Source organism: Trachemys scripta, chromosome 8 (assembly GCF_013100865.1).
Source record: "Trachemys scripta elegans isolate TJP31775 chromosome 8, CAS_Tse_1.0, whole genome shotgun sequence".
NCBI lineage: Eukaryota > Metazoa > Chordata > Testudines > Emydidae > Trachemys > Trachemys scripta.
The window spans coordinates 16,143,916-16,156,136 of record NC_048305.1 but is presented as its reverse complement, the minus strand read 5'-3'; the positions used below and the strand labels follow the sequence as shown (position 1 = coordinate 16,156,136).

The 12,221-nt window shown below is 37.9% G+C and overlaps 1 protein-coding gene across 5 annotated transcripts in view; it reads left to right on the top strand.

The window, feature by feature from the left end:
• NR3C1 (nuclear receptor subfamily 3 group C member 1) overlaps positions 1-12,221 on the top strand; it is a 159,743-nt gene that overhangs the window by 124,333 nt on the left and 23,189 nt on the right. For all 5 annotated transcript variants that reach the window (XM_034779963.1, XM_034779962.1, XM_034779964.1 and 2 more), the window contains exon 5: positions 10,763-11,041. In XM_034779963.1, coding sequence (XP_034635854.1) covers positions 10,763-11,041 — 279 coding nt within the window. The remainder of the gene's footprint in view (positions 1-10,762; positions 11,042-12,221) is intronic.

Genomic DNA, 12,221 nt, shown 5'->3' with positions numbered 1-12,221 from the left:
TCCTAGTAGCCCTTCTCTGGTCCTGCTTCAGTTTGAATTAATCTTTCTTGGACATGGATGATGACAGTTGTACATCCAGACAACATACCACACTGCTTATTGGTGCAGATATCCCAAATATATGTGTATAACCAAAATTGTTAGATATATGTAAAATATATTTTGTTGGATGTAAATTTGTAAATAATTTGCAATTTATTTTAAACAAAAAATAAAGCATGAAACGTGAGTGGCAAAAGGTAGCTGTTGGAAACCCTAAATAATGGCTCTGTATTGATCTAACAAACAACGAAAATTAACAAAATATTAAGTGAAGAGTTACCCTTCATTATAAAATGACATGTGGCAAATCAGGAGTCTGGTTAAGTAAGCTTTTGAACTGTTAAGTATTCAATACAGAGACAGGGATCAGTACTCTGTTACATTGCCCTCATATCACTCTTATGTTTTTAATAAAAACCCATTTGACGAGCAAGCTTACTTAGGAATATCCACACTCCTCAAGTACTTGCAGTCATATAGCCTTTTATCTTCCTGCTTCACAAAATATCTGAGGCATGACAGAACCCTATTCTAACTGCATACCTTATTATGAGAATGCTTAGCTCAGTTTTCACAGAATACATGACTTTGTGTGATCAAGGGCCAAAAAATATGAGAGATGGCAATCCAAAATAAATCCAAGAAGATGATAAATATATCTCCTTCAAGAGTTGAAATTCTTGACTACTTGGCTATTAACCTTTGGTGAATTTGGTTCATTAAGTGTTTACTGACATCTCAGGACCTGATTCTGCAATTGGATGTTTACAGGCAGATTCTTAAACCCATATGAAGTTCTAGTGAAATCACTGGAATTCTGCATGGGCCAGAGCAGACCCAAATAAAAAATAGGGCCAAAAATACAGAAAGCAACTGTGCTAACAAGTTGTATTTTGTTTTTGAATTTCCTGCTTAGGTTCAAATCCTAGATTTGGCTTTCGGTTATTAAAAACCATACTGTACGAAATTAACAAAACTCCTGTTTTTATTGTATGTTAATTGGTTACGTGGTCTTTTTGGCCTTTTCTTTGCCAAAATACAAAATATATTAAACATTTGCATTGCAATTAGTTGAAATATAGGAATGAGAAAATTAATTTATTGGAAAGATAGGGTGCAGGGAGAGATTTCTAACTCAGATTCTGTAGCCTTGGAAAATAGAAAAACATTTCCTGCCACCATGGAAAGTTTCTATTTTAAAACTTTATAGATGCAAATAAAATAATGAATAATAATCCAGCGCAGAAATGTTTTGTGTGCTAACAAACCAAATAAATGGTGTTCCTAGTGAAACACCTTTGACTAAGTGTATGTCTAAACAACAGCTTGGGAAGATGCTTCCAAGCACGTGTAGCCAGACCTGTGCTTGAGCTAGCTTGCTAAAAATAGCAGTGTGGGAGTGGCAGCATGAGCAGTGGCTTGGGCTAGCTGCCTGAGTATGTACCCAGAGGGTCAGGCAGGACAGTGCTCGGGTGGCTAGCATGAGCCATCACCTGTGCCACCACAGCCACACCGCCATTTTTAGCATTCTAGCACAGGCAGAGCTAGCGCATCTGCCTATCCACCCTGGGAAGAACCTTTCCAGCTGTTATATTGGCATACCCAAATAGAATGTGAGCAGCTCACTCATCCAAATTCAGATTTTTGGCCTTTTGCTTTAACGCTTTTGGACAGCAAAAGTGACTGGCAGGACTAGTAGTTTGAAAAGGTGTTACAAGATCTGCTATCTCAGTTTGGTTCGTTTCTTCACAAAACAACTGTGCAGGTTTTCAAAAAAGTGTGTTTCTTTTTTTACAATATGGGAAGCCCCACATCCCTAAGGTACAAAGCAAGATCAGTTGCCAAAGTTAAACAAATGAACTATCCTGATCAAAGAAATGTGTTGTGTATTTTCTTTCTCTCAGACACAGTTGTGTGGCATTTTGCTCTAGTGGGCACAGGCCAAAGATTCTTGGGGATTTGAAATTCATCTTCTTTCAGAGGAAATCACAATTATGGAAACTGGCAAATGTAATACATTTCTCACCCTTCTCCAAGTTAACAGCTATCATTTAGATGGGGATCAGTACTGCCTTCCAAACTTCTTATCTAGAAGCTCAGATTCCTTTCCAGTTATCTGTATTTGAATTTGGCATGCAGTGTTGTTGTAGCTGTGTCAGTCCCAGGATATTAGAGAGACAAGGTGAGTGAGGTATTCTCTTTAATTGGACCAAATTCTGTTGGTGAGAGAGACAAATGTTTGATCTACACAGAGCATTTCCTCAGGTCTGGAAAGGTACTCGGAGTGCCACAGTTAAATACAAGATTGACCTAAGAATTTAGTCAGCCCTGTTGCTGGGACCTTGAACCAAATCTAGTTTAAGTTTTAGTTACTAGCGTGTTTTATATTTATTTCTCTTGTAACCATTTCTGACTTTAATGCTTTATATTTGTACTCAAAATCTGTCCCTTTGTTGTTAAATAAACTTTTAGTTTTGATTAAAGAATAAATCTAGTGTTGTGTTTAAACTGAATTGTTTGGTAACTCCAATTAAAGTAGCAAACTGTTGTATATTGACCCCTTACAGGGGCAATGGACCTCTAATATCTGAACTGTCCAGGAGAGGGCTGAAGAGTGCAGAACATACATTTTGGGGGAAATCCAGCACTAGGAGTGTGTTGGGGGTAACCACGGTTGGTGGAAGCCAGAGGGTGACTGGAGTGTTGCTGGCAGGTTGCATCTATACACAGACACTCTGGATGTGACCTGCATGCTGTTCGGCTGTTTATGAGAGGCCCAAGATCTCAGGGCAGGTGATGACGAACCCCTCACTAATTTGGATTACACCTGGAATGTGATAGTGAATTTTTCACTTGTTCCGGGGCTAATATGGAAAGTGTACAATAAAGGAGTTGTTGGAACTGCTAGTTTAAGCTTCCATTTTAAGATACTTTGGTCAATGAGGCGATGTTAACTTTTCACATTAAAAAATTTAATAGTGCAAAATGCAAGGTCGTGCTCTTAGGGACTAACAAGAATTTTTGCTATAAGCTGGGGGCCTATCAGTTGGAAGCAACAGAGATGGAGAAAGACCCTGGTGTATTGGTTGATCACAGTATGACTATTAGTCACCATGCAGTTGTGATGCAGGGTGGTACATGGTTAGAAATGGTGGCAGATTTTGTGTCATAGATGTGCTTTGACTAGAAGATCTACCCAAAATTTGGCCAAGTTATAGGCCTTTGAAAAATCGCAGTTTGTGCATGGTCAGTAGACTTCTTAGATTTTAGCAGCTAAATTCCCTGAAGATTTCATCCACACTAAGTATGATTCAGCCTGGGGCTGAGCAGGACTTTTCCTGCAATTGTAATTCTGGGCTGCTGCAGGCCATGCCAGGTCCAGGCACCTGAAATAAGAGCACCAGCAACATTAATTCTGGGATTTCTTCACTTTTCAGTTCTTGATTTTTGCAAACCTAATGTTTTTTTTAATGTAGTTTTTTGTAATGTTACATATTTATTTATTTATTACTTGTATTATTGTGGTGCATGCCCCAGTCATGGATCAGCACCCCGGTGTACAAACACAGAACACGAAGACTAGGGTAGCCAGAGAGCAAGTGTGAAAAATTGGGACGGGGGTGTGGGGTAATAGGCATTTATATAAGACAAAGCCCTGAATATTAGGATTGTCCCTATAAAATCAGGACATCTGGTCACCCTAACAAAGACTGCCCCTGCCCCAAAGATCTTACAGTCTAACATGAGAGTCTGTATGTATCTGATGTCTTACAGGGGGAGTACAAGAAAACAATGAGAGATGTGCCTTTAGGAAACTAGCACTCTGGCATAAGCCCACAAAGCCTATGATGCATTTATTTCCAGTACAGAAAGAGCATGGCAGCCAAACACAAAGCAGTATCATTCGTAGGTTTCTCTTGGCAGTTGGTAATCTTCTTGAGGTGCAAGGATGAAAACTGCTTGTTTGAATGCTTGGGGAAGTGAGGCTCACTCTTAAAAGTGACTGTGTAAATGGCATCTTCTTATTTGAGAGATGATTCCTGTCCTTTCGTAGAGTCTTATCTGCTCACCTTTGTGTTGAGAATAAAAAAATTTGACTTGTGTTAGAACAAAACCTCTATCATAGCTGTGCTGCTATCTCACGATTCATCAACAGAATTGTTACCCTGCATTCTGATTGTATGCTCAAAATCAAACCTTCAGTTACACGTGTGCAACCCCATCAAAGACAGGAGCAACTGATGTATATTTAGGAGTTTGACCTCCAGATTTCAGGGTAAATTTGCTGGGCTGGCAGTTAGGAGTGGGGGATACCATTACTTTAAACTGAGCACATTTACTAGGGAATTACTCAAAGAGAACAAGCCTGGGAAGCCACATTGCCATCTGATGGTGCATCAGACACCAACAGAGTATAAATGCACTTTCACGTTTTGAAGCACACTTCTACATCCCTGACTGCTATCCTAATGAGTGAACAAAATCTTAATGCAGAAAAAATCTGGACGTGATGCTGCTGAAGTTTGCTGAATTTAATTGATAATTTTCCCCAAAAAGTATCATGGAAAAATGACCATTCTTAGTCTCATTTTCCTTTCAAAATCTCTTATTCTAGGATTCAGTATATTTAAGGAGTTGAGTAACCTGATTGGCTGAACAGAGCTAAAGGCTTTTTAGAATACAAACAGATCTTTAAAACCGAAGGAGAAAATATTAGAAGTATATGATGCAATAGATAGAAAATCTTACTGTTTGACTCCTCACTGAAGTTCCATAGTTTTCATTTTCATTGTGTTTATTTTTCCTACTGAACAAAAATGTTCTCTGACCATTGTAATCCTTCCTACATGCTTTGTCCATGCCAGAATGAGTGTTGGTGGCAAATTGAGCTAAAATAAGAGGCAGCTATTGATTTCAAATGTGAATTAGCTGACTAGCTATGCTATACTAGTAAAGATGTATGGATTTTTGTCAGTAAAGATGTTTATCCCTGACTACCACTATGCTTATTGTTAAGCATTTCTTCTGAAAAACATAAATTAGTAATTTGTCTTAAAAGTGAACAGCAAACATTTTGTTCCCTCAGAAGATCACTGCTTAGACCATTCCAGATGAGAAAAATAAACTGTATTTCTAAAAACACAGCAAAATTAATCAAAATAAACATCTAAATATCATCTCAACTTTTTAGCTAAGATCAAGTATTGTCAGTCTATAGCTGATATATCCTTTAATAGGGTGCAGTTTCTTGCACTTACAGGTTAATTTTTTTCTCTTTCTAATATAATTCCACCCCACTATGATAATTTAAGCACTGAACCTCAAGGGCCAACTTTTCAGCAAGACTCCTATATTGAGTGCAAATTTGACCGTATTTGCTTGTTTAAAAGGCCACGTGCAAATTTTTGTGGGTGCATTTTTGTACACCACCTGGAATTTTGGACTTCAATTTTCTTGTTGCAACCAGCCATAAACATTATAGAAAATGTGTTTTTACAATTTACTAGAAAGTAAGTCTTTTGGTCCATCAAAATAAATGGAAAATTATGGGAAAATTGTATGTGAAAGGAAGGGAAATAAACATCTCAGACAAGACAACTAAATTTTGAAGACTGAAATGATCCAGGAGATTTCAAATATTGGGGGGCATTGCTTTTAAAAATGATAAATTCTGCTGGGTTTAATAAATTATCCTGTAGGCATGACATTATTATTTACATTCTTCTCACACCAGTGTTGGCACATGGCACTAACTACATTCTTGAATCCCTCTTTGTCATTAACTGCCACGTCCATCTGCTCTGTGGCACTGAGATAATCTGTTCTATTCTGCCTTCCCTGCTAAGGATGGTTCTTAAGGTTTCTCTTGGGCGCCCTTGTTTCGTCTCACCAGTTGGTTTCCTCTTGACAGCTGTAGCATTATTTATATCTTTTTTTTTTCCCAAGTTCAAAAACTTGAAAAAAAATTGACATTTCCAGTGCCCTGAGTGAGTGCTATGGAAAATTGTCTCATTTTCCTTTCAAAAACTTGAATATTCAAGTAATATTTTCAAAAATGGCTAGTGGAGGGAGGTTGGGGTGGGGGTCGCCTCTCTTTCTGGGCACCCAACTGCGAACACATTTTAAAGAAGCTCAATATTTTTTTAAGAGGGCAAGTGCTCAGCACTCCATAAATATCAGGCCACTTTAAAGTGTCTCAAGTTGGACTCCCAGAAAAGAAATCACTAGAATATGTCCAGAAAATTTAGGCCATGGTTCCCATTTTGTACTGGTGATGGATATTCCTTGTCTCTGATTTGGATAGACTTTTTATTTTGTTATATATTGGTTTTGTTGTTGTATTTTTAATTTTAAAAGTGTTTAGGATGGTGTCCATGAGCATACGGGATGTAAAGCTCAGCCTGCCGATTTTTGCTTTTCTTCCGCTTTCAGTTTTATTGCTGTTGATTTTGTTTTTGCTAGTGTCATGAATGTTTACTCAGATTTAGCGATCAAACAAGTAAAAAGTACAGTATGTGAAAGAGAACATTTGCGTATGCATAATGTATGGTATTGTGTATTGAAAATTCCAGGAAGGCAAAATTGTTTCATTAATGTCAACTGCTGAGACAGTAGTAATTTTTAAACTTATAAAATGACCTGAGGCTAAGTATTAACCTCAGATCATCAGCTTTATCCACTTAGTTTGTTTGGACCTTAATCTGTCCCACAACTGTAGTTTGTGGGAAATAAGTCAGTGATAACTATTCCTGTTTACCAAATTCTGCCATAATGTAAAGTTCTGATGTTACTAACCAAATGGGAACACTATATATCAAATCAGGTTTCAGGCTATAGCTGCAGGCTTAATCTTGAGAGATGCTGAACACCTACAATTGCCATTTAAATTTAGAGAAAATATTTTTTCATTCCAGATCTTTAATATGACTATGAAGGGAAACCCCCTACTGATTGGGGCAACATTTACGAATAGTCATATTGGAGTCAGTCACTCTAATCCTCTTAAACACAATCCTCTTAAACAGCAGAGACAGTAAAAGTCTTCGGAAACAAATCAGTTTTAATAGCTGTAAACTGAAAAGAGACTCTACTTGGGAACCTCTGTAGTTGTCTCAGTGATGTTATGCAATTTGTGAACAAGAGAGCAGTTGGTCCATCAGACAATATCTATATGAAGACACGTCTGTGTAAACATTTGAGAAACCCTATACTATGTCTTACAGAAAATACATGTTTAAAAACAGTGTACTGTAAAAATGTACATTTACCTCAACATTCCTCTTTTTCATGGGTAATATTTTGCATGTTGTTATAGGCAGGTTGCTTGACACTTTCCACTATAAAATATCCTGTTTTGATTTGCTTATTACTTTGCCAAACTTTAGCCATTTAGGCTGAAATTTTCCATGACAGGTGCCTGCCTTAGACTGAATATTTGTGAAAAAAATTAAGCCAAAATATTTCAGTCATTTCTGAGAATGAGGCTAGGAAAAATATGCTGTTTTGCCCATATTAAAAAGTTCTTAAGTCCCTTTCTTTTAACATCTGTAATGCCATCTGGAACAGGGGCTTGAAACTTGGCAAGTGGTGGCCTTTGTGTCAGGGATGCGCCTTCTGTCATCACTGAAAATGTGCCCCAATTTGGCCAAGTTGTAAAGCTTTGAAAAAATCACAGTTTGCACATGCGTCATACAGACTTGTCCATTTTAGCAGTTAAATCTCAGAAGACTGTCTTCTCTGAGCATACTTGAGCCTCTCTTAGTGCTCACCAGATTCTGCATGCACACCCCACCACCTCCCACAGCTCTTCCATGTAATGGGACTGTGCGTGTGGATGCTCCAGACCAGCGTTACAGGGGCAAATCCAGACTTTCCCTCTTATGGCTGCTCCCAGCTGGTTTGGAGCCGGGTAGAGCCAGACACTGGAACTGAGAACAGGGAGCCTCTCTCTCTCCTGAGCTCTCACTGACTCCCTCCTGGCACCCAGGTATCATGGAGAAGGAAGTTCTTTAATTCAGTTAATGAAGAAATAAAAGCCAGACTGTGGGGGAGGGGAAGGAATAGATTGAGACATGGAGTCTGGTGAGACTGGGGGAGCAGGGAAGAGAGAAACTGGGACTGAGAGCTGGGAGGAGGGGAGGCTAGAACAAAGAGACTGGGACTAAGAACTAGTGCAGGGGTTGGCAACCTTTCAGAAGTGGTGTGCTGAGTCTTCATTTATTCACTCTAATTTAAGCTTCTTAAATATTTTAATAACCTCATTTACTTTACATACAATAGTTTAGTTAGTATTATAGACTTATAGAAAGAGACCTTCTAAAAACGTTAAAATGTATTACTGGCATGTGAAATCTTAAATTAGAGTGAATAAATGAAGACTCGGCACACCACTTCTGAAAGGTTGCCGACCCCTGACCTAACTGCTCCCCTTTGTTGCTTCACTATACATTTTACTTGTTTAGCCTGACAAGCAGAGAGGTTGCTGCTGGAATAATTTGCATGAGAGAGATTGTAAATATCTTGTTCATTTGTACATAGATAAATCCTCCCATAAAGCATTGCCTCTGCATCTGAGACAGTAGAAAATCATGGTGTAAAAAAAAAAAATTGCAGAACTTGTAGAATTAACTCCAATTCTAAGCTGTTACTTAAATAGACACAGTCAACTTAAAAATCACGCTTCTCTTTGAAAATTATATTCCGTCACATACTAAGCAACACTCTGAAATATCAGAACTGAAAAATTGTAGGGAATTATATATTTCTCTTGTTTACTTTGGGCTTTTGACAATTTGTGTTTTGTCAATTTCACTCTATTGTCCAGATGGTCACTTATTCCTAATTTGCAAACACTTGCACTCACTCACTTGCATAAGAGAGAGATTTTGAACCCCTTACTTACACTGATAAATTATCCACCCTGAATAGTATTGCTGACTTCAGTGGGATTATTCAGGTAAGTAACTCTACACCTGTGTAGTAAAATTCTGGCCCTTTATTTTTGCAAGATCAAGCCATTATGTTTGTTTTGGGCCTTTTAAAGAGCAGATGAGAGAGCATTTTAAAAAAATAAGAAAATGTGATTGTAAACAACAAAGGGGATTCTGGACCATGTGTAGTGTATGAAACTATTTTTCATTTACAAAATGAAAAGTCTTTTCCATTCCCACAATATACCCATCATATTATAAATCTAAACTTTTGCATTTTCTGAATTTTATTCTGTTGTAACGCCTGCCATACCGTTGCCGTAACATATTTTTTTCATTTAATTTCTTTTTAGTATATATCACCTCCAAAAATTTGAAACTGTAAAATTACTGAGTTATCAGATACATTTTCTAATAATGCATTAGTTATAATCAAGGCACTATTTGGCATGAAGACGTAATAAAATTATCCACTCGTATCACATATCCTTAAGTTTCGTTCTGTAGACATTTAGTATGGTAATGCAATGTTTTTAAAAGTAATATCAATTTACTTCCAATATTCAGTGCAAGTAACTTGTCTGTCCTTGGCAAACTTATGTTACTTACAGCATGGGTAGAAATAAAATAATTGAAAAGTTACTAAATTTAAAACTGAGGTTTTTGAATAACTAGGCAGGCTCTGTATTGTGTTCATTTGCCATTCGTGGCAGATCAGACTTGCGCTTGTGGCATCTTTTATATCGTTGTACGCTTTCAAAATGGTAATTGAGACAGTTTCTGTCATAATCCACAATTCATAATCATCTGGACAATGGAATGGACACAAATGAGAAAACAACAGTCTCATATTAGATCTGTGTTGTATTTTATGTTACTCAGCAGTGGTGGTGAGTCAAATTATAAGCGGACAGAAATTATGTCCCTCCCCCTCTTAGAAGTTACACAAGTGGCATTATTATGTGCTGTTGGTGTATCTGTGGGACTCCTGTATGGATCAAGATGCAGACTTTAGAAAAGAATGGTCTGTCACTTCATTTCCTGTACTGCAAAAAATTTACTAAACAATCTACACGGTTGGCAGTCTGCATTCTGGGAAGTCAAAAGGGAAGCAGGAGACTCAGTTACTTGGGATGCACTAATAAATAATCTTTCTATTTTAGAGCTGACATTTCTGTCAATGTGATGCTTATGCTGTTTTTATCTGGTATATCACATGGATTTTATTTACTGTTTAATTACTGCAGCAATAATTTGTTTGCAGGAAGATTGCCAGAGAAAATTCTCCTCTTGCCCAGTGCCATCCCCCAAAAATGTTTTCCCTGGCTCTGAGTATTCAGTAGCATCCTATTTATAAAATACAGTTTTCCTTTCTTCTGTGTGTTTTCTGTAGTTCACATATTCAGCATATGATAAAGTGCCCAATCCTGCAAACAGTACTAAGTGCATCTCAGTATGATGAGAAGTCTCACTGAAATCCAGCGGTCACACCCAATATGGTTTGCAGACCCCACATTAGTCTGTCTGCCTTCTTCTGCATCTCTGATACATTAACATGACTTCTCCTTTCTTACACATCTCTGAGATAAATCAGTTTACAACAGGGATTTAGCTTTCACCAATGCAAATTTTTACAAAAACCTATGAAAAAATATTTTAAGTTGCCAATGACTAATCTAAAGAAAAAAGAGTATTCCCTGTGTGAGCAGCACTTCCTCCTTATATTTTTTGTACTGTGTAGATTCCTTATTTTACTTAATTTACATGTAATTTCTAAAAATCTTCCCTAGCTCGAAAAACGAAGAAGAAGATCAAAGGAATTCAGCAGTCCAATGTGACAGGAGCGAGGGATGCTTCTGAAAGTCCAGTAAGCAAGAGTATAGTTCCTGCATCTCTGCCGCAGCTAACCCCTACCCTGGTTTCCCTGCTGGAAGTCATTGAGCCGGAGGTTCTGTATTCAGGCTACGACAGTACGCTACCTGACTCAACATGGCGTATAATGTCAACTCTAAACATGTTAGGAGGACGGCAAGTGGTAGCTGCAGTAAAATGGGCAAAGGCAATACCAGGTAATACAGAGATGTTTGGTAAAAGATGTCCGTTTTTCTTCCAAATTATAGTCTTTTATCTTTTACTTTGACCGTTTCCTTTAATACCTTTCTGGACTAACTCTTATTGATTAATATCTTAGATAAATTATGTTTCAAATACCTATCAACAATACAGACATAAAACAGACCCAACATCTCTTTTTGATTTCTTTGGATTACAATTTGAGGTTAACTTGTGAAGTAGCTCCCTGCTCTCCATGTGTCAGTATATAATGCCTGCATCTGTAACTTTCACTCTATGCATCCGAAGAAGTGAGGTTTTTACTCACGAAAGTTTATGCCCAAATAAATCTGTTAATCTTTAAGGTGCTACCAGACTCCTTGTTGAATTTGAGGTTAAATTAGGTTGGACTCTTCAGTCCCTGTGTGATAAAACATACACACCACATGAACAGTTTTTAAAAAACTCTAACACAGAAAAAGAGAAGTGTTCCTGGGTCTGTTTCCACAGCAGTTTCAAATGTAGTGCTTCGTTATTAATTTTTAGCAAGAAGGTTCCCATGATTCAGGGAGCAACCCATCTGATCCCCTTCTCCTTAACTGAATTGTCCTGTATCTTTTTGTCTCCATAGCCGCTTTGTCCTCACGCTTCCTCCACTCTGCCCATTCTTCCTACCTGAATGGGAACAGTCATTGCCATCTCTAATCCAAGGCCAGGAGCAAAGCCTGATATTCCATTTTCCTTCAGGCACCCTAGCTGCTTCCACAAAATTGGTTGTGTTACATGGGACTTTAAAGGAGAATTGCCAGTATGCCTCCCATTTGTAGAGTCAGTAAGGATGCTGTATTTACAGCTTGCTTTGGCTTTCTTTCACGTCAGGAAACAGGTAGCTAAAATGAGTCTTCAAATTCTGACATCATGCATAGCATCTTATTGCATGGTCCTTGGACAGACTGAAATGTGGTGCCATTGAGCATCTGAGAAAGCTATAAACAGGAAAACTGACACACCTGCTTCTACTGTGTTTGGCTCTAGGCAGTGGTATTAGCCACCCTTTTCCATAAATAAATCTAAAGGGTGACGTACAATGTACGCATAAGTAAAGATGTAATGTAACTTGCCATTTCATTTTACATGATGGTCTCACCTATTTGGAGTTGCAAGAAAAGACTACATTCAAACATTTATGCTGGAATA